The sequence below is a fragment of the Anabrus simplex genome, chromosome 8 (genome assembly GCF_040414725.1).
Source record: "Anabrus simplex isolate iqAnaSimp1 chromosome 8, ASM4041472v1, whole genome shotgun sequence".
NCBI lineage: Eukaryota > Metazoa > Arthropoda > Insecta > Orthoptera > Tettigoniidae > Anabrus > Anabrus simplex.
In genome coordinates this window covers 38675411-38699671 of record NC_090272.1, presented here as the reverse complement: position 1 = coordinate 38699671, position 24261 = coordinate 38675411, and the positions used below count along the sequence as shown (strand labels likewise).

General features: G+C 39.9%; 1 protein-coding gene across 8 annotated transcripts in view; it reads left to right on the top strand.

Moving 5' to 3' along the window:
- HDAC6 (histone deacetylase 6) overlaps positions 1-24261 on the top strand; it is a 458923-nt gene that overhangs the window by 33167 nt on the left and 401495 nt on the right. For all 8 annotated transcript variants that reach the window (XM_067152102.2, XM_067152103.2, XM_067152104.2 and 5 more), the window contains 2 exons: positions 1533-1630; positions 9157-9330. In XM_067152102.2, coding sequence (XP_067008203.1) covers positions 1533-1630; positions 9157-9330 — 272 coding nt within the window. The remainder of the gene's footprint in view (positions 1-1532; positions 1631-9156; positions 9331-24261) is intronic.

Genomic DNA, 24261 nt, shown 5'->3' with positions numbered 1-24261 from the left:
AGCCGGATTGTTATCTTGCGCCATGTTAGAATTTATCCTCCATTTCTCCTGAACACAAATCTAAATAAGGGATCTTTACTTTCAGAGTGATTTGTCTTACAAAAATTATGAACGATGATAGCTTTCTCCCTTCTGCTATTGTGGTTAGCATTACTGTACATTGCAATAGGGAACATGCATGATCCGGGGTTTTAATTAAAAATATGGTAATCTGATTCAAAATTTCATGCAGAATTCAAAAATCTGATCAGAATATACAAATAATAACTCCAAACATGATAAAAATCTAAATTAAAGTACGAAAATGTCACGTGATGCAAGTACGCGCTACCATTGGTCTGACGTCATCGTACAGGTTGACTGAATTAGCAGACGATATAACACATAGTGTGCTGTGAGAAACAGGATACACTTCGCGTATTTCTACTTTATGTTAGTGTCTGGTATAGTTAAATTCGAGATCTATACATTGGGTAATAATCTGAGTGGTATATTTTGGACTTCAAATGAATCCTGCGCAGACAGTGAGGCAGAAAACTTATAAATGGTGTATAGGTCCGATGTGCAATAGCACATGGCATTCTACAAACCACCCCAAACAAATTGTTTTTAAATGTTCCAAAGGACGCTAAAGCTAGGTAGAAATGGATTTTGGCGAGCCGGAGAAATGCTGGTGATATATCGGAAAAGTCTGATCTTTGAAGATCATTTTAACGTAAGTTGAATTTGTTTGAATTTTCAATCACTTTTCCATGTCAGCTGTTTTAGTGTAAAACTTTAAATTTTACTGTATGATGCTTTAATTAAATGCTTCAATTACATCTTGGAATATGAAAGTAATAAACAGTGCATTAATTAATGCTGATTATTAAAGTATTCTCCAAACCTAACCTAAGTTTTTGGTGATCCATGTCAAGCTAGTATATCAAAAGGGTTATGAACCATGTTGACAGCTCTAATTATACCATTTTATTTTGGCATGTGACAGTTATTAATGTCTTTATTAAAGAGCTTACATTCGTAAACAAATTTAGACTATAGCTAAATACTCTATAATATAACAAAAAGTAGGCGTGTACATCATGAAAAAAAAACGTGAATTTAACAAATGTATATCTGTACACAAAACCAATGCTTGTCAGTTGGAGTGATCTCAATCTTATAAGTTAACTATGCTCAATTATAATTATCATAATATTGATGAAATAAACATAATTGCGCTCAGGTGAAAATACATTACTGGTACTAAAAATAACAGTGATGTTGGTGTTTAAAATATTCTCCAAACTTAGCATTGAAATCCCTTTTTGAAAAGTATACCAATGAAATAGTACGTAAACGTATCATATTGAGGTAAGTTGCCTTGTTTTCTACCATTAAAAACATATTTAAAAGTCCCTTTCCGCAAGGCGAGTAAAAAGTCCTCTGACGTAAGTGGTGCGTTGTCGATAATGAAACGTCATTTGTTAAGGAAATAGTTATTAATGTTACAAGTGGGTTAAGCATGACTTTTTTATTGTTCTGTTTTTCAGAGTTCATACAGATTGTCCCTGCTGTCTGCAGGCAGTGCCATAGAACTTGTTGATGCTATCTGTTCTAAGAAAGTGCAGAATGGAATGGCCATTATCAGGTATGTTCTCAGGAAGTTAATCTTGAGTAGTTCATTGGGATTATTTGAAAAATATTATGGTTATTAAAGTGTTCAAGTTCTTTAGGCCTTTTAGTTAGTAAAATTACCAGCGTTTTGCCCGTGTGGCAGTGGGCTTGTCGGTTGGATTGCCACACTTTTCGCTTCTGGGAACTTAATTTTAGAAATCAAAGCCAAAGGCAGGCATTTATATATTGGAGGTACGTATCTTCCTTAGTACACAGTCACTGCATTGTCCTACAGTAGTGGTTTGCGGCAGTGTCTCAATGGCATACTAACCATCAGTGTCTTGGAACGGTTATATTCGTGCATTGTGTTATGTGCGGGCCGACCTCAAATTGTCAATAATCCTTCAAATACAGTAGTCTTTTTCTTTTTCTTCGATAAGAGGTATAGACTTTGGTTAACACCTCATTAGCTCCCCTTGTGGATCAGTGGTAGTACACCTTACCATTGGTCGTGGTCTTTGTTCCCGTCAGCTCCTCAGGGTAAAAATCTTGACTTCGTCCTTAAAATATGATGATCTTATCGTAGGTTCCGTTGAAGAGTTAGACCATGTGCATTAAAATATTATTTAACCCCTAAACTCTGTGCCAATGCTTCGTCGTAATATCATTCCTCAATCTACATTTTATTCTGGGAGACATTCTCGCTCTGTAGGGCGATAATTATGACCGTCCTTACATATACACCGATAAGTATCCTAAACTCAATAACCATTCATAATCTTTCACGTCATATAACCAATTGACATTAATTCAGCTATACTACAACTCTTCACATCAACATGACTTAACTTCTTAGCTTTCATTTTATTCAACATGGATTATCAATATCTGCCACATGAAACCGTTACAACAACTTCCTTCCTATAACCTTTTGACGAAAATAAAACATTATACCACAATTCTCTCATTACTACACATGTCTCATGTACCTCTTCTTATTAATCTATCAGATTATATATATATTCTCATTTCGCTTCCATTAAATAATATTTCTATTATGGTTTGTCACTCCCACGACAGCCAGTGTCAGTCAATTTGGTTTACTCAAAGGTTAGGTTATGCTCTGCAATTCATGTCTACTCTTATTTAATCTTTCCCCATTTCATAGTAAAATAAACTTTCCGTGTAAATTGGAATGTTAAAGATCGATATACACACTTCACGTATGTTGACAATAAGCTAAAACTGCATTTTGGTTATATCCGCTACTTAAATTGGCACACATTCGCGGTTAACAGCTCAAGATCTAACACTGATGTTCACAATTTGGCACATATGATTCGTTTACAAGTAACACATATTTACCAATTAAATTCAACAACTACTATTAATTTTATATGTATATCGGAAACTTATCACTTATTTCGACTCGAGTTGGTCAGCTCCTGGCTCCTGGTTGTACGTTATGCCATCTCTGAGAAGTTATATCTCCGGTCACGTCACAGCTGGTTACTGGGCATCATAATCTTGATCTCTGTCATAGTGGTCTGGGCAGTCTTCCTCCATCAGCTTAAGCGGTTCTCATCATGTTAGCGGTGTCCATGCAAGAAGAAAACGCTTTTATACTAGCAGAATAATTATCTAATTCACTCATTTTAAACATTTGCAGATGTGAATAAATGCTAGTATTTCTCCTATATCTTGAAATTGTGCTTTTTATCTGAATTTAAATGCGGATTATTCTCATCAAATAGGTCTCTTTCTTTGCATTGGCAAGTTCTTCTAGGTACTACTTCTGTTATTTTTGATTATATTCAGCCACTTACAGTGCTAGAATTTGCCCTTTCTCTTCGATCTTGCACCGGTCCGAATATTCCTTTTCTTCCTATAAGTGAAATTGAAATATATATCCCCTCGTCTTGACTAATTCTTTAGCTGTGAATAATCGAAATTTTCATCAATATTTATATTTTAAAAACACAGTTCTCTTCCTTTTTGTTGATCAGCCTTTCCTTAGTTTTGGTAGATTACTTTTTCTAAATGCGATCTTCTTCCTCAAAGTGGTAAGAATTAATTGAATTCAATTATTTCTCAAGACAAGAGTTGTTCCAATATGAAACTCTTTTCTGATGGTCTTTCATACGTCTTCGCTTTCTAAACTGTGATTAACTTGCCTCTTAGTGACAGTTCGTATGTGTTCATGTCGCATGAAGCCGGCTCACTCCATTTTGTCCACTATATCTCTGCGAGTAGGATCGCCTCGACTATAACGTAATGGTACAGTAGTGTTGATCCCAAAATCACAACTACCCAGATATTGTATGTGCGATATTACACATGTTTTTGACTTCTATTGAGTGTTTGTTTACTTGCATTCTAAAGTCATAGCATTATTGTGGAAAGTTTGTGTGTATGTGAGATTTAGAGAGTTAATTCAACTCATCGGATTTGAAAATAAGGTGTAGGATGTTGTGTAAAACGCCTGATGTCAAAGAATGCGCTGCGTTGGTTAAGCGAAAGTTCAATAGGCCTACTGAGAGTTCTAAGAGTTATCATAGACCATGGTCGTCTTGCCATGGTTAGCGTTTTAGGTTAGTTGCGACGCCATTTTATCTCAAATTTTTTCCTCTCGAACGGCCTGTCGTGGTATAAATGGCGAGAAGCATAAAATGTCGCAAACATAAATTTGAGGATTTTAATACATTGTGAGCATAGGAAATCTCAGGGGACCAACAAAAAATGTTGTAAAGGATGGGAAAACGTGAAAGCCGGGAATATAAATGCAGGGAATAGTGTATCTTTAGGATATGGCTCATCATACTGATGGTTCTATGCTCTTCGCATCGTCTGGCACATGCCTTTTTAGGGAGAGTGATAAAAGTGGACCTAAACCAGTCTTCTGGGATTATACCAGTTGAGTAGATTTTGTTGAATAGGTCTGTCAGAATACTAATACCATTGTCGTCCTGGAGTGTGAGGAGTTCTGCATGCACTTCATCCGGTCCAGGGGCCTTTCCATTCTTCATTTGGCAGGTGACACGCCTCACCTCGTCCTTCAAAATGGCAGGGCCTGTGTTCACCTTGTTCACACCATGTTTGTTAGGCCTATCATCGTTGAACAGTTCTTCTATATATGACTTCCAGACCTTGAGTTTGTCAGTGATGTCAGTCACAATGCGGTTGTTCTTATCCACCAGAACATGATGCCCTCTATTACGATATAACCCAAGGCACTCCTTTATTTTTTTGTGTAGATTAAAAGTGTCATTCTTTTGCTGCAGGAATTCTACCTCTTGACATCTTTCTGTCATCCACTGTTCTTTTGCAGCCACAATGTTCCTCTTAATTTCTTTGTGCACGTGGTTGTGTTTATTTATCTCTCGGTTTTTCCATTTCCACCACTTATCCATTAGTTCCAGTATCTCATCGGTCATCCACATGATCTTTTTATCACGTGTTAAATCTTGTTTCCCCATGCCTGTTAGAATCTGTTTCATTTCTGTCCACAAGACTTCTATACATGTATCAACGTTCTTCATTTTATCGAAACCTTTAGAAAGGTTATGCTGGATCCTCTTACGAATCTCTTCATTCTTGATCTTGCTGATGTCTATCCTCGCAGGTTTCATGGTCTTACAAACGTCTTGAAGCGCAGTTGGATGCATGCTACCATAGGGTTATGGGCTGATACGATGTCTGCTCCAGGGTAGGTTTTAACCGATTTGAAACCGTTGCGGAAGCGCTGGTTCACCATAATTAAATCAGTCTGGTTTCGGACGATGTGATCTGCGGTATCTTGAGGTGACTTCCAGGTGCAGAGTTGCCTGGCTGGTAGTTTGAACCAAGTATTAAGCACAAGATGTTTTTCCTGGCTGAACTGCACTAGCCGTCTGCCCCTCTCGTTTCTAAAGCCCAGACCAAATGGTCCAACCGTGTTACTGACCCTGCCTTTTCCAATCTTCGCATTGAAGTCTCCCAGAGTGATGTTCATGTCATGTTTTTTTGTGATATCAAACACACTTTTGACCTGACTGTAGAATTCCTCCATCTCAACATCGTTTTTGTCAGCTGTAGGTGCATACACTTGTATGATGTTGACATTGACTGGACTGGCCTGGAACTGCAGTAGGGCTATTCTGTCTCAGTATGGTACAAAGTTTCGCATGGCACGGTTTACAGCTTGCGACACGATAACAGCCACCCCTTGACGGTGATCGTTGTCAGTAGAGGAACAAAGGGGTTCCCACAATCGAGCCAATCAGAGGCCGTGGAGCGGGTAACGTGACTGCTGACATCAGCAGCGCGGGAAAATGAGATCTACAGGTGGTCATTGACCCCTAGTAGTATGCCTAGGCCGATTCTAACTCCACGGTCATTAACCCAAGGTCATTGACCCCTGGTGTAGTAGGTGAGCAATGACAATTTGTGGATTTTACACAAGAGAGCAGGTCTAACCTCACAGTCGCCAGCTTGGGGTCATAACCTCACTTTAACGGCTAGTTGCCCTTCACGTCACCCAAGAAAGCAAACCTAACCTAATGGAAGGGTCTAATGTTACTTTTACGGCTAGATGCCCTTCTTGATGTAGACAGTCGGTATCTTGGAGGGGCTTAACCTTACAGGATGTAGTTTTACGGTGAAATGCCTTTCCCGACACTAACTTGAATAGTAGAACAATGATGATTCTCCGGACGTTGTTTTAAGTAGTAGGGCAAAGGGAATGCCATAAGTAAGCACACATAACCACATGGAGGAGTCTAACTACACAGGGCCGTAGTTTTACGACAAAATGCCCTTCCCAACGCCAGTTGCACAATATGGCGGCTACACACTGCTCCTTATGAGACGACTTAGGGGTGCTTGAACAAGATAGCGACGGCTCCTATGAGACGGCCTAGGGACGCTTGCACAAGATATCGACTATACACAGATTCTTATGAGGCGGCCTCGGGACGCTTGCGCAAGATGGCGGCTGCTGTTATGAGACAGCTTAGGGGCGCTTGCGTAAGATGGTGGCTATACACGGCTTCTTTTGGAGAAGGATGACGGCTGTGGGCGATTGCGCAAGATGGCCGCTGCTCTCAGTAGACAGCCTAGGGGCGCTTGACAAGATGGCGGCTACATACCGCTTCATATAGAGAAAGATGCCGGCCATGGGCAATTGTACAGGAGAGCAGCTATACATGGGCTCTTATGGAGAAAGATGACGGCTATGGGCGATTGCATAAGATGGCGGCTATACATAGGCTCTTATAGAGAAAGATGCTGGCCATGGGCGATTGCGCAAAATAGCAGCTATACATAGGCTCTTGTGGAGAAAGATGCCAGCCATGGGAGATTGCGCAAGATGGTGCCTATTCCTGGGCTCTTACAGAGAAAGATGACGGCTATGGGCAATCATGCAAGATGGTGGCTGTACACAGGCTTATATGGAGAAATCTAGCTTAGAGGCTACTGTGCAAGATGGCAGCTACAAATAGGCTCTTATTAGACGGCTTAAGGGCGCTTGCGCAATATAGCGTCTATACATAGGCTCTTATGGAGAAAGCTAGCCCAGGGGCTACTGCACAAGATGGCGGCTATACATTGGCTCTTATGGCCTCTTCCTCCTCCGAAAGGGGACATCCGCCCTCCTTCTCCTCTTCCTCATCCGTATAGCAAAAGGGCTCCTCCTCCTAGCAAAAGGGCACCTCCTTCTAGGAAAAGGGCAAATGGGAAAAAGAACCTCTCCTCATCTATAGGGCAGAAGGGCTACTCTTGCTGGCAATAAGGCACCTCCTCCAGGCAAAAGGGCTCCTCCTTATCTGTATGGCGAAAGAGCTCTTCCTTCTAGCAAAAGAGCTCCTCCTCCAGGCAAAAGGGCTCCTCGTGGCAAAAGGACTCCTTCTTACAGTTAGTGAGGTTAGCTCAATCCCTCCCCCTATGGACAGATACCTTCCTGAATGGAACGTTACATTACAAACAAATATTCTAACGCTATATAGCGTTGTCCTCGTCGCATAAGTGTTTCGATTCAGGAGGGGGCGGTAAGGAGAAGGTAATACTTTTTACAGCATGCAAAAATATTGTAGGATAAGCAAATGTTGTATCAGACAAGACAAAACAGGTTCAATCTAGTTACAGAATGCAATTGCAAAAATGTAGAATTGACATGCTGTATGTCTTTATCCAACAAGACAAAACATGTTGACTGTTAAACAGAAATTTTTATCGCTACTGTGCTGTATGTTTGTATTCGTCAAAACAAGTTACAATTAGCACACACTAGAACTGATTATAGAGCAAGACAAAACATGTTGGCTATTAGTGTTCAGAACAGAAAAACTTATAACACAAAACATTATAAGATTAATCTCCCTGTTGATACAGTCGCACTCCTACGCAATCAATACGCACACATAGAATTGCAAATGTTGTATATCTCTATCAGACATACTTCTTAATCACTGCAGATAAAATGATTACTACATGGCAGAGGATACCGTTGCCCTAAGGAGATGGATTTTGCGGGATTTGAACACATGCAACAGAAAAAAAATCTGTTTAGTTACCGTAACAGAATAAAAAATCGTCCTACTGTGCAGATAAAATTATTTTACTACTTAGCAGGGGATACCTTTGTCATACCTTATATTGTGTTAAGGAGAAAAATTATGGATTCAAACCCTGTTTTAACACAATAAAAAATCATAGGATTGAAACTTTGTTTATAAGGGATAGGAATAGAAGTGTACTTCCTCTTAAATCATAATCACTACCATTATGTCGATAAAATGAGCTGTAAGAGGGATCGGAAATGTATATTGTTAACTTACCTTGATATTAAGGATGACTACTTACGCGACACTCTTTTTAAGTCGACAGGTGGTTTGAATTGATGTATGACCTGGACTAGGGTCGAAACCGGTACCACTTCCTACTTATTATTAAATATGAATGTAATCACTGCATTTCTTATTCTTTTGTATTGAATAGGTTGATCCTCTTTATTTATTATTTCAATTTTAACTCGATAGCTGCAGTCGCTTAAATGTGGCCAGTATCCAGTATTCAGGTGATAGTAGGTTCGAACCCCACTCTCGGCAGCCCTGAAGGTGGTTTTCCATGGTTTCCCATTTTCACACCAGGCAAATGCTGGGGCTGGGGCTGTACCTTAATTAAGGCCACGGCCGCTTCCTTCCCACTCCTAGCCCTTTACTGTCCCATCGTCGCCATAAGACCTATCTGTGTCGGTGCGACATGAAGCAACTTGAACTACTTACCATGGATTGGAGAATATTGAGTTTGTACACTGCAGCCATCATGTTTCCTTGGAATTTAAACCACTGGTGTATGGCAGCCAAACATGATGGGTGCACATAATAATGCTGAACCTTCTAGCTGTTGGCGACGTTCTACCGAGAATGTTATTTTAAATTGAATGAATAAAGGGTCACCTGAGGGTAATTGTCATGTCCATTCACTGCTATTCTTATTCTGTGCATTCTGCTTTGTCACTTCTATATGTGTCTTTGAGCTTTCAGGAGGTGGCCATTATTATTGTTTTGTTCCTTTTTGTAGACCACCTGGCCATCATGCCATGAAGAGTGAGTACTGTGGATACTGTTTCTTTAACAATGTCGCTCTTGCTGCTCACCATGCACTTGAGAACTGCAAGATGTCTCGGATCCTCATAGTGGATTGGGATGTGCACCATGGACAAGCCACTCAGCAAATGTTCTATGATGACCCCAGGTAACCATCAGAGTTTTATTACTGAGTGTATATGTATTGTTAAGACAACTGGTCAAAACATTTGAAATACTTGTTTAAACATATTCATTCTAATATGCTGAATGGCACTCCATTTGCTCACTAAAATAATCCAACCAGAAAATTTGAGTTTATTGTGCTTGTGAGCTGATTGACAGTTCTTGATGGTATTCCACTCAATGTTACGTTTCAGGAATGCACCCAACTTATGGTAGCAGTGTGAAATAGGATTGTGGTCTGTGAGCATATAATATAGCAGTTAACATTGTTGACCTTCTGTGAGAATGTTTATACATCACTGTTTCTTTTATTGTTGACCTTCTGTGAGAATGTTTATACATCACTGTTTCTTTTATGCTCTGAAATACTGTTATTAGAGAGAGAAAGTTACATCATAGTTATTAATCATCACCATAATCATAATTATTTTTACAGTTCCAGATTTCCGGGTATGGTTGACGAGCCTTTTCCACTGTCTTATTAAGATACTTTCTGTTGTTAAATGATGTCCTCTAGTGTCCTTCCCTAATCTGCAAGGTCCATCTTTACAATATCCATCCAGTGGGTTCTTGGTCTTTCCACCATCTGTTTTCCTGTGACATGCCTCTCCAAGTTAACATAAGCTGTTCTTGTTGGCTTCATCCTCATAACATGCCCGAACCACCTCAGTCTGGACATGCCGATGCAATCTAACATTGATGTCTCAATACCATCTTTCTTTCTCAACATGTCATTCCTACTTGTCCAGTTTTGTTTTTTTAAATTGTGGACCTCAGGAGCTTCATCTCAGATGCCGGTAACCTCGATGAGTTCATCTAAGTGAGACTGTATGTTTCATTACCATAGGTTAAGATCAGTATGAAGTATGGTTGATCTTAATTACCTTTGATATGGGCTTATGCCATGTCAGGGAAACAAGGTGAAACTCTTTGTTTCGCAGAGAACTTTGCTCCGAGTTTTCAGAAGAAAATCTAGACTGTTCACGAGGATCTCTTCTACAATAATGAGGGTTTGAATTTAAGAACGTTTTACCGTTGGAGCTGTATTGGTACTCTTGTTCGTCACCAGGTGGCTCGCTGTATGTTGGCACAGCACTCCAAGCTGGAACTGATAACAACACTAAGCTCCAATTAAGTTTTTTTATTACACTGTGAGTGCATGAGAAGTTTTCTTCACACAGTAAAACCTCGTTAATTCGAAGTCGTTGGGACTAAAAAATCGGGCTTTGAATTACGTGATTTCGAATTACCGCCAATTCATAATTCAAAATAGCCAACCCTTGCCGCGTTACAACATATTCTAAGGCCCATTACTGCATGCAGTTAACCTTGATTCACAGTTTAAACCTTTCAAATGCCATGGAAAAAAAAAAAAAAACCTATTCCCAAAATGTATCCAAGTAGGTGCATTTACAGTATTCAAATAATGCACTTGGATAACTCGCTGACAAACATAACCTCACGCAATAAAAGAAATTAAAAAAAAAATCATGATTCAAAGGCGAGGAGAAATCTATGCTGGCTCCCATGTGCAAGTGCTTTATTCATGCTTTATTCATTGGATTACTCTACTGTATGCATCTTAGATGCCTTGTACTTACGCAGAAAGTACCCGTTGCCCTTAAAACATCGTGGCTAATCGAACTTTCCTATGACTCTATCCTTGTATGAGTTTCACCTGGTTTTCTTGACACAGCATAAGCCCAAAGTCCGTATCATGTCTACAAGTACGGCCTGTGAAAGCATCAATGTTAACATTAACTAACTTTGTTTATCTTGGTACTTTGTAATCCCAGAAGAGAGTTCTTACTTGCTGGTAAAAGTGAGAGCTCTTCTGTACTCTTATTTGCCCTTCCTTTGTGGCTAGCATGTCCCGAGAAATGACACTGCCGAAGTATGCAAAGTTCTTCACCCCATAGGGCTCAACGGCTTCGGGCGGATGAGCCCCTTTGGGTGGGGTGATGGTCCCCTCATTGTAGGAAATGACACTGCAACCCATCATCTTTGTCTTTGGCCCAGCGGCAAAACCAACAGAGGAACCTCCTTTTTGTGGTTCTCATCGCTCGTGGAGGCGGATTAGGTCATGCCAGACGGACTGGTTGTGAACTCAATGGTATTTCGAGTCTGTGGCAGTCCATTGCAGTCGTGGTACTAGAACCTGCATGTTGCGTTTCAATTGTGCCTAGGGTATAATTCCAAGATCATAGTGTGGGGGTTACTTCCTTGCAAGCTGTGATCCACCTTAAACAAAATCCCGCTTGTGGCACTTTTTCCTGCTGTCACCCCCTTCAACTCAAGTCCAGCGGTGATGGGATAAGGATGGTGGAGGCAGGTTTTCGGGTGAAACTAGAAGCCTCTAGTTCGGACCTGCACTTTGGCAGCAGATGTGTGATGGTCATCTTTCTGAGACCCCGTGACTACTCGGGATTTCGGTCTTGCATCTGTGTTTAGGCACGCCTATTTAGGATCACCGCTGCCCACCCTGAATGGGTAGGGCCCTGAAAAATGTGGGCTAAACATCGGTAGTCACACTCTGAGCCGGCTGGGAGGCCGCATTCAGTGGGTCACCCCTTATGCAGTCGAAAAACGAAGATTACCAAAACTTTGATTATAGGAACCTGGAATGTTCGAACCCTACTTGATTTGAAAGACAATAACAGACTTGAGAGAAGAACAGCGTTTGTCACCCATAAGCTTGGACGAATTAACTTTGATATTACTGCCCTAAGTGAAACCAGACTGTCCAGCAAAGGTAAACTTACAGAGTTCAGCTCAGGCTACACAATCTTCTGGAAGGAAAAAGATGAGAGAGAACACTGTATTCATGGTGTTGAATTCGCTGTGAAGACCACATTGGTGAATGATTATCAGCTAACTTCAAACGCTGTCAGCGAAAGAATTATGACTCTCCGAATCCCACTCTCTGGAGCCAAATCTATGACACTCATCTCCGCATATGCTCCCACCTTGGATGCTGATGTAGAAGCTAGAGACCAGTTTTACAACCTGCCGAGCAGTACCATCACCAAAGTACCACCAAGAGACAAACTCTTACTGCTTGGCGATTTCAACGCCAGAGTTGGTAAAGCTCACCAATTATAGAGCAATGTGTTGGGAAAACATGTACTTGGCAACTGTAATGCCAGTGCTCTACTGCTCCTTGGTTTATGTGCTGAACATGAACACTTCATTACTAATATTCAGTTCTGCCTGCCTAATCGCTACAAGACCACTTGGATGCATCCTCGCTCAAAGCACTGGCACATCCTTGACTATATCATCACCAGGCAATGTGATAAAAAAGATGTTCTTGTTACAAGGACCGCAAGAAACGTCGATGAGTGCTGGACAGATCATAAGCTCCTTTTCTGCCAGCTGAGAATCTCAATCTGTCGCAAACCAAAAAGATCCATCCACAACCTGCCCAGAAAGAAATTCAATACTTCTAAACTTCAAATTAAATCCATTGCTGCAGATTACAGAAATGCAATCTGAAACAAACTGGCTAGTCATCCAGTCAGCAGTGATAGTACAAATCAGGAATGGGCCACGCTTCAGAAGGTCTTCACTGAGTCAGCTGAGGAAATAATTGGTTTTATGAGGAAAAAAAAGACAGGACTGGTTTGATCTATCCTATCTTCAAGATCCGTCTTCCAATGTGAGGAAATCACATTTCTTGGAACTTAAAGGAAATGTCAGGCACAAATTAGGGAAATCAAGGAACAAAAAGCTGAAAAACTGCAAAGACTGTCTGATATGGTCCAATTCGATCTTTATCGGGGCTATTGAAGATTGCTGACAACTCCATCATTTTAACTGATAATGGAGAAATTTTAGAGCGTTGGAAGGAACATTTCTCTGCGCTTCTAAATCGTGTCTCCAATGTTGCTGAGGACTTTCTTCGTAATCTCCCTCAGCGGCCCCAACAAACATGGATGGCAGTTCCACCTACATACAGAGACTTCACCAAAGCACTCAGTCAACTAAAACCAAGAAATGCTGATAACATCCCTCTGGAACTGATACAAAATGGAGGTACACTCTTCAAGACTAGACTTTTCACACTCATCCTCTTGATTTGGGAAACTCGAAGTACCCGACGACTTGGAGAATTCTACCATCATCACTATCTTCAAGAAAGGCAAGCGTAGTGTATGTGGGAACTGCCGTGGTATATTGCTCTTGCCAATTGCAGGTAAAATTCTTGCAAAATTTCTATTAAACCGGCTCCGAGTTATCTCAGAGAGGATTTTGCCTGAGTCTCAATGTGGTTTCCGGACCTCCAGAGGCACAACAGATACGATCTTCTGTGCTGGACAACTCCAGGAAAAATGCAGAGAACAACAGCAGTCTCTGTATTTAGTTTTCTATGATCAGGAAAAAGCCTTTGATTCAGTACCAAGATCTGCTATGTGGAAAGTACCGAGACATTTTGGATGTCCTGAATGTTATCTGGAATTAGTTCAAGTTCTTCGTGATAGCACGTCTGAGCAGGTTCTTCATGGTAACTCAGTACTTGCTGGTAAAAATGGCAGAGAGCTCAGTCATAGAGTAAAGTGTGTGTCAAGACAAACTCGTAAATCTGCAAGATAAACAGCAGCTAAGTGCCATTCGTGACCTAATCTCCATAGTTTTAATAATCACCGTCTAAGACTGACAACGATCATGACACTGCGGGATGTAGTTCAAAAGGTATCGGCTATTAAATATGCAATGCAGCATTTCCGCGCCAACTCAAAGAGGTGACCACCAGCGCCAACCGGGAGAAGAAACTACAGCGGCTGGAGGAGGAGTTCTGTGCGTTTCAAGAGAAAGTGTCCAGTGAACTGAAAGACATAAAAAACAATATTTTAAAAATAGAGGAAAAGCTGGTCGAGCAAAGTGAACGGATAGACGAAGCGGAACAATATAGCTACCGAAACTGTTTAATTTTGCATGGCGTCCTGGAAGCACCAGGTGAAAACGTGTACGATAAAGTATTATCAACTATTAAAGAAAAACTAGATATCGAGATTAATATGTCAGACATTGACCGTTGCCATCGCGTAGGTGTTCCGAAGCGAACAACGGCTGATGTGGTTGCCACGGGTAAACGCCCTTTGATTATTAAGTTCCTGCGGTACCAGGATCGTGACCGCATCTGGAGGGCTAAACGTCTGCTAAAAGGCACGCACCTTCTCCTGACGGATTCGCTCACGGGAACCAGGAAAAACATCTTAAAGCGCGCACGTGATCACTTTGGCTTAAATCGTGTCTGGAGCCAGGACGGTCGCATTGTTGTGCTATTTGACAATGGACAAAAAGTGTCTGTTACTACAATGGTACAACTTGTTAGTTTAATGTAAAACATGAGTGAGCATTGATACGGGCTCATTTCTGAGATGCCATTAATGCGTAATGTTGTAGTTTTAATTAAATGTACATGTATGTGTGTGATTGAATGTGATTGTACCCCTGGAAGTACTTGTGGAGAAAACAAGTTGAGTAAGCAGAAGTATTTTCTAAACAATGGCTAGTGACAATAGAAGTGTTATTTCTACCAATTGTAGTGCCCTTGATGTCAGTGACCCGCTCCCACACCCTCCCCAGTCGCCTCTCTCACCCTACCCTTCAACAGTGCCAGTGGGAAGCATTCTCAGAGAAAGTCTTGCAAGCTATTGGCAAGCCCTACAGTGTTGTCATATTAACGCGCAATCGTTGATGGCTCACATTGACAAAATACAATCCCTCTTTCATGATTGTAATACCTTGCACTGCATATGTGTAACTGAGATTTGGTTACAACCTTCACTAAACTCAGGCCTTGTTGAATTAAATAACATGACTTTACATCGTCTAGACCGAAGAAAACGTATAGGAGGAGGGTGTGCTATTTACTGTCGTAATGATCTCAAAAGCAAAATCGTGGCTACTTCAGACCAGACAGTTCCCAGTCGACCAGAGTTTATGTTTGTAGAAGTTTTGGCTAACAGTCAAAAAGTACTGATCGGAGTAGTTTATAAACCCCCAGACGTGAGACATATATCGGACCTTGAATTTTGCTGAGTCAAGTTAATTCCACTGTACGAAAATATAATTATACTGGGAGATTTTAATACAAATCTGCTGACTGCGACAAACAACTCATTATATTTACAAAATATGTTCTTTAGCTTAGACCTAAACATCCTACCTCTAAATGCTACTAATCATCTACATATAGTAAATCGGACGACTCGTACTTTGATTGACTTGATCATAACTAACAATCCTCAGAAAGTTTTAAATCATGGACAGCTTGCAGTGCCAGGTATTTCTACCCATGATCTAATATATACATATATATATATATATCTGCTATTCATTAAAGATGCCAAAATATGAAACTAAATATATAACATGTAGGGATATAAAAAATCTGGACAAGGAAAGAATACGACACGAAGCATATTATTGCCGTGGAACGATATTTTACACATGTATGATATTGACGTAAAAATAAATAAATTATCTGATCTGACAGATTTGCTCCCAAGAAAGAGATCCGGGTAAGTCGACCACCTTCTCCGTGGTTGACTAGTGAGATTAAATCAGAAATGGCAAAGCGTGACTCATGGTACAGAAGGTTTAAACGAACGGGTAATGCTAATGAGTTTGAAAATTACCGCGTTCTCCGCAACAGGGTTAAACAATTAATCAGAAACAGTAAATATAAACACATATGTCAAGTATCAAAACGCAAGAACTCTACAGAAATATGGAAACAATTACGAATGATGGGTATAGGTCGAAAGTTATTAAAGCAGGCGCCGAATGTATCCCTTGATGACTTAAATCTTACACTTCACGTCGGCCGAATCCACCGTAACAGCAAATAATAATAATAATAATAATAATAATAATAATAATAATAATAATAATAATAATAATGTTTCTTCTATGCCAATTCAAGATACATTTGTGTTTAAAGAGGTTGGTATAAATGACGTAAAACGAGTTATGTATTCTCTCAGATCAAATGCTGCTGGACGTGATGGCATACCTCTGTCTTTCTACAAATATATCAGTGGCACCATTCTGCCGATCGTAACACACATTATTAACTACTGTTTAACCCAACAAATTTTCCCTGCGGCGTGGAAGGATGCCCTCGTCATCCCAATCCCGAAAAAGGATGGACCCAGTATTCCTTCAGATTACCGACCAGTTTCTATCCTACCACCCCTGTCCAAAGTGCTGGAACGCCTGGTACATGAGCAAATCCTTACGTACTTCCATAAGTATGCTTTACTCGACTCTTACCAATCAGGCTTTAAGAAAAAACATAGTACCATGACAGCTCTGCTGAAAGTGACAGATGACATGAGATATTCAATGGACAACAAACGAGTGACAATACTTACTCTTTTAGATTTCAGTAGCGCATTTGATACTGTCAAACCTACGTTGCTTCTTCCCAAATTACAGTCCTTAAACTTTAGCCAGAAAATGCTGGAATTTTTCTATTCTTACCTCACAAACCACTGGCAGTGTGTGGTTGCAAATGATAATAAATCAATGTGGCGAACAAAAAATATTTGCGTCCCACAAAGGTCAGTCCTTGGCCCTCTCCTGTTCACTTTATGTATAAATGATATCACCAGATCAATTAAGCACTGCAAGTACCATCTTTATGCAGATGATCTGAAAATTTATTACCACACTAGAACTAATAATATACAGCAAGCAATATGTAATGTTAATGTTGACTTTGAGCAAATTAATGGCTATGCAATTAAAAACAACTTTAAATTAAACCCCCATAAAACGCAAGCCATTATCATTGGTACATCAAAGAATCTTCACGTTTTAAAACAAAACTGCATTCCTCCCATAACTTTAAATAATACTTTTATACCTTATTGTGAATCAGTTTCTAACCTTGGAGTTTTTATAACGGAAACTCTAAACTGGTTAGCGCAAGTTAAGAATATCTGTAAAAGGTTTATTGTGGCTTGCACCCCTTAAAACGGTTCAGAAATGTATTCCCTCGATCACTAAAAATTCAACTTGTTCAGTCATTATTATTTCCCATTTTTGACTACTGTCATGTAATTTTTACAGATATAACAAATGAATTAAGTTTAAAACTACAACGCGCTCAAAATGCTTGTCTTGGATATGTTATGGATTTACGGTATGACACTCGAGTTTCTCCCTATTATAAACAATTATCTTGGTTACGACTAGACGACAGGCGTAAACTACATTCAAATACTCTTATGTACCAGGTACTTTCGGAAGACATCCCTGCTTATCTCTCCAGCAATTTTCGTCACCTTGGCTCTTTACATCTCCATGATACTCCGTGTCGCTCCTAGACATACCTGTCCACCGAACAACCACATACCATCGATCATTTACTATTCCCGCTTCGGGATGGTGGAATGCTCTTCCCAAAGACATCAAGGATGCTGAATCAAAAAAAATATTTAAAACCTATTACCCGCAGTTCCTCGTTAAGTGCTTCCAGCAAGGTACCTGTATGAGTGGAACAAGTAATTGTGTGTGAAAATGATATGAGATTATTGTACATTAAAATAAGATATTGGGTTAACATGATCATTTAAATTAAATTAAAAACATCCGTACTGTATTTACGAAGTAGTAGTAGTCTAAACATAACTAGTAGTAACTAAATTTAACTTAGATGTAGTATTGCAAAGATACAATTAGCTGAATTTCATTTTAAAATTTTATTAAACTTACTAGTATTTTTACGTTTTTATTTCTTTTGTTGTGTATTGAAATGAGTATTTTTTCAAATCTGTATTATGTAGGCAGTTCCTTTTTCTTTCTGTCATCTTTGCATGTACCGTATTTCACGGCATAATCGTCGCCACCGCGTAATCGTCGCATCCTTTATTTTCAATACAAAAATCGGACTTTAAACCTTTAATTACATAATCGTCGCACGTCCAAATTTTGTTCACTAATCTGGTTAAAAAGGTAAATGGAACTGCAACGTAAGTTGCACATGAATGCGCAATTTAAATACGTGTATGGTTTATGGGCAATTTGGCAACACAGTCACGTTTGCGACATGTTGCACAACGTATAAATAAATAATACCGGTATATGTACGACGCATGGCTTACCGGTAGACTATCGGCAGTTTGACAACGTGGTCGCGAGACAGTGTACTATTTATTCACCACCTACATATTATGCTTACCGGTAGGCTATCGGCAGTTTGACAACGTGGTCGCGAGACAGTGTACTATTTATTCACCACCTACATATTATGAGTTCCCATTTGAAATACGTAAGGCTCTAAGTTATCGCTTATCGGCAACGTCGCCAGGAAATACCGGCTAGGTAGGTTGAATGGACCTCGAACCAGCCCTCAGATACAGGTAAAATTCCCTGACCCGGCCGTGAATTGAACCCGAGGTCTCCGTGTAAGAGGCAAGCACGCTACCCCTACACCATGGGGCTGGCTCCTGTGTTATTGCGCACGAAGTGAAATCCAAGACGATAACGCAGATTTCCACGGAATTATTCAGCCGAATTATTTACGATGTCTCAGTTGTCATCGCTAGACTCTTATCTTACTACTACGTCATAAGTGTCCGGGCATGGGATGAAAACTTTTATCCAAGCAGTCAAGATAATTATTACCGGTATCCAATGCTATTAAAGTTTTATTTTATAAACTCGTCAGTAATGTAATGTAAAATCATCAATAACTGGGAAGAAATATTAACCTAATTACCGTATGTTTAAAAGAAATTGAAAAAAATGAATGTTTGTTACTGACGTCTCGGAATACAGTCAACTATACAGTAGATCTACACCGCGCTAGCTAGAGCTCCGGTTTGCGAGCTTTGCGCAAGCGCAGTAGTGTGTCGCAACCAACAAGCTAAACTGATAAATTGTTGCATGCTTCCTTGCTGCCTAACAGTATTGGCTGCTCTGGAATGGACAGATCACAGATGCATTTATTTGTTTCAGATTTACGTGATTACTGTAGACATGTGTGCGTGAGAATTTAAGTTTTTAATTTGTGTTTTGGGTGTTTGCAGAAATAATTTGTTTTAATAGTGAACAATTACGGAAAGTCATTTATATCGCAAAACATTAACGTGTGAAGCATTTATAAGCGATTATGGGTAAATATAGAAACTATTCTGCGGGCTTCAAGCTAAGCGTAATTGCCTTCGCTGAACAGCACGGGAACAGAGCTGCAGAAAGAAAATTTTCTGTGAGTGAAAAGTTGGTGCGTGACTGGCGGAAAGTAAAAAACAAGCTAAAAAGCACAAACCCTTCTAGACGCGCGTTTAGAGGTCCTAAAACAGGGAAGTTTCCTATAATTGACGAAGAAGTGTTTAGGTACGTCAGTGAAATACGTAACAATGGCTGCAGTGTATCATATGAAATGTTACAAATTAAGGGACAGGAGGTAGCGCGCAAACACAACATACCGGTAACTCAGTTTAAGGCGACTCGTGGGTGGATTAAGGGGTTCATGCGACGACACAATCTGTCAGTGCGAAGGAGAACAACACTAAGCCAAAAGTTGCCTGCTGATTACACAGACAAGATTGTAAATTTTCACCGATTTGTCATACGTTTGCGCAAGGAAACTTCGTACTTGCTTTCTCAAATCGGTAATGCCGATCAGACTCCAATCTTTTTTGATATGCCTCGCAACAGCACTATTGCGCTAAAAGGATCACGGAGTGTATTAATGAAAACCAGCGGTACTGAGAAGTTGCGATGCACGGCAATGCTAGCCATTACAGCTGACGGGAGAAAGTTGCCGCCTTACATCATTTTCAAGAGGAAAACGATGCCTAAGAATATACAGTTTCCCCGTGGAATTCATGTACGAGTGCAACCAAAGGGTTGGATGGACGTAGAACTCATGCTGGACTGGGTTAAAACTGTGTGGAATAGAAGACCTGTTGCACTACTAAAACAACCAGCTCTGCTTGTTTTAGATAGTTTCCGAGGTCACCTCGTGAACGAAGTGAAGCAAATTCTCACTACAAATAAGACACGACAGATAGTCATTCCTGGTGGCCTAACATCTGCTTTGCAGCCACTAGACGTATGTGTTAATAAACCCTTTAAAGACCATTTACGTCGATTTTACAACGAGTGGATGATGAGCGGCGATCAGCAATTGACGCCCGCCGGAAATATCAGGCGTCCACCCTTGGACCTGTTATGCTCGTGGGTGAAGAAGAGTTGGGATCTTATACCACCTGAACTAGTCTCCAAGAGCTTCAAAAGGACTGGGATTTCGAATGCACTAGACGGTTCCGAAGTTGACGCAGTGTGGCAGGGAGACGAAGAATCGGATACTGGTATTAACAGAGGCGAGGACGGCGCATCAGATAGCGAAACCTGCGATAGCGACACCGAAGATTTGGAATAAATTGCGTACCGGTAAGTCCGCATTTCACAACAAAGCGATAATTTTTTGCAAGTGTAATATTTTAACTTTAATACCCAAATTAATGACAAATTAACTTAATACGTTCATTTTTATTTTCAGGTTGGAAAAACGTTTGCCGAATTGTTGCGAAAAATTATGAATTTTGTTTTAGACTATTTTAATTATTTTGATGTATAAACGCGAGTATTACGTGCATCTTAAATTTGTATCAAATACAATTTAGTTATAAATACATTTTTGAGTAATACAAATACTGGTATTAAATATTCATCGTATAATGGTCGCACCCTACAATTTTTTCGAAAATTTTGGTATAAAAAGTGCGACGATTATGCCGTGAAATACGGTATGTATTCATATTTTTGTCTTAGAAATTAGTGTTATTTGTAGTTCTTAGTATTTTAAGTTAATCAGTATCATTGTATTAACAAATAATAATATGTGTGTGGTCTAACCAACACCGTCCACTAAGCTAAAGTACCAGCCCTTGGGACAGTGGGCAGAATAACCTTACACGCCTAGGAGGGGTGCTCCCAGGTGAGAAGGTTGGTAGTGCATTTGCCCCCAGAGGGGAGGTTAAGCGAATACAAGAAAAGCGAGAGAAAGCACCAACAAACAACATGAAAACATTACGAAAAAGCAGAGGAAGAAATAACACACTTACCGGAAGCAGAGAAAATGAAGCGGCTTAAGGCCGTGGTTATAACTATCAAAGGTGACAGTGACAGTGCTCCATTCAAAGTGGTGAATGAAAACAACACTTTAGTGATAGAAAATAGCTTTAAATAGAACTGGATAAGGTGTAAAAACTTAAATGAAATTAATTTAAGAAAACCTAGGTTAATTCAAAAAGGAAAACTGGTATCAGAAAATAAATTCAATGTAATATTTGGAAAAGATTAATTGTAAATAACCAAATGAACAATAGTTAAATTGATCAGGAAAAATATTTGATATTGATTAGCTGATAATTAACAGCAGATTGAAAATCATTAAATAACAACAATGTTGCATTCATTAATTCATTAACGATATTGGAAAAATATGATATTCTTTTAACAGATAATAAATAATCGAAAAAACTTGGATAAGAAGAAAAAAACAAAACGTTGACCTCCGTACCATTTGAGTAGAAACAATTAAGAGGTAAAATAAAATGTGATCGATCACGTGAAGAATAAACCAAATAAACTACTAGTTTTCATTAACAAGATTATAGTTCAGTTAAATATGAAGCAGGATGTTACTCTTCGTCGCTCGAATAATCTCTTCAATTTACACCAAGGGGCTGTTTCCAAGATAAGTTAAAGTTTAACGTAGAAGTTTACACATCTGCCCCAGCCAAAGAAAAAGGCACATCATACGTTAAAAGGTTGGCAAAAATTAATTAATGAACTGTAAAAAAATAGTCAAAGATACACACAACCAAAAATATATTATCGGAGAACCACACCAGAGCTGTGTATGAGACTACACAAACCAAATCCCAACAACAATACCAACAACCACACGTTGCCATGGAAACAGGAAAACAAAATGCAAAGCCTCCTTCCAGAGTGAGGAGAAAAAAAGAAAAAACAGGGCAAGAAAGGTTAACGGAAAACCCGAGCAGAAAGAAAGCATTCGAAACCGAGCGGAATGTTACACAGAATTGCGAGCAGGAAACCCCAAGGGAAAAAGCTGAGCCTGATATCTTGGAAGTGCCACGTTGGTTCACACCCCAAAAAGTTACAATGCTGCACAAGAATGAAAGTTATAAATTTTTGAAAAGAATTTTCTAATTCTGTCCACTGTGCATTTTCCACACTTAGGAGAACAATTAGTTAGAAAAACCAATCTTCTGAAATGCATAAGCACATACGACGCCAAGTCCGAATTCCGAGAAAGATGTTTTAATTATTATTATTATTATTATTATTATTATTATTATTATTATTTTCCTTCTACGGCCAAAAACACATATATTTTCTTCTTCACGGCGAATGAGGGAAATCTAACACAGGTACATACCTTTCAGACACTACCTTTTTGAAAATCCAAACCTGGTCATTGTTGTTGAAGTAGGTTACCACGAGGACAGAGAACTTAATCTTGTTACGAAGAAGCCAGAAGAAGCATTCCTCCAAAATTATATTCCAAAGGTACGGTAGAAGGTCAACAGCAAGTCCAGCAGGGATACATCCCCATTAAATGTGAAATCACGGTGGTTTCAGAATAACCCACCATGCCATAGCGTAGTACAAGCACACACTTCCATCCATCATGGCTTCTCGCAGGGAACTGCTCCCGCTATCGCTGGCGAGTCCAGGACCAGTTACGCCTGTCGGATGCCGGCGCATGCGCAGTTAGGCGGAAACATTCACCAGCTCATTACATGAATGAACTCCACATTACGTAAACTTAAAAAAGGTATATTGGCGTAAAGCCGATTGACGCTATTTCAATGGCACTAGCACCAGTCCAAAAGGTTATAGGGAAGGCTCAAACTTGTTAATACTGTCACAGTGGTTAAGTGTAAGAAAGGGCCAAGAGCCCTAACTTCGCCACAGAAAATAAAGGCTTTTATCTATCTATCTATCTATCTATCTATCTATCTATCTATCTATCTATCTCTCTATCTATCTATCTATCTATCTATCTATCTATCTATCTATAAGATTTGTTCCCATTCACTCATGGATTGAAACAAGGCTGTGTGCTTGCTCCTATACCCTTTGCACTGTACATGACTGCCATGCTGCATGCAACATCTGCAAACTACTTAGGCATGGAGATTAAATTTTGTTTTGATGTAGGCCCTTTCAATCTGGCAAGACTTAGCTCACAAAGATGTACTCTGGTTACCCGGGTGACAGAACTGCAGTATGCCGATGACACCGCATCTCCTGCTCTAACACCTGCAGAACTACAGCAGTCAGTCAACTGCTTTAAAAGTGTATGTGATCGCTTTGGTCTTCCCATTAATGCGGAAAAAACAACCTGCCCCAGGATTAACTCTTCCTGAGTTCAGTATCTCCATCTTAGACACGACACTGGAACAGGTTGATCACTGTTCGTATCTTGGAAGCATTTTGTCTAAACGGTGTACCTGCGAACAAGACGTTGATAAAAGAAATGGGGCTGCTCATGCAGCATTTGGGCGGTTAATGTGCAGAGTCTTCATGAATAATGACTTAAAACTGCATACCAAACTCATGGTGTACAAAGCTGTTGTCATTTCCACGCTTCTGTGAAACTCGGACGCTCTATTGCTGTGATATCAAAAAACTTTAGCGCTTCCACCAACAGAAAATGAGATTCATCTTGAATATTAAGTGGGAGGACTATGTGACCAACACGGCAGTTCTTGACAAAGCGCAGCTAAGTAGCATTGAGGCGACAATCATCGCTCATCAACCGAGATGGATAGGCCATGTTCATTGCATGGGCGATACCAGGCCTCCGCGCCAAATTCTTTATGGTGAAGTTTGCTCTGGCAGTAGACCTCTTGGA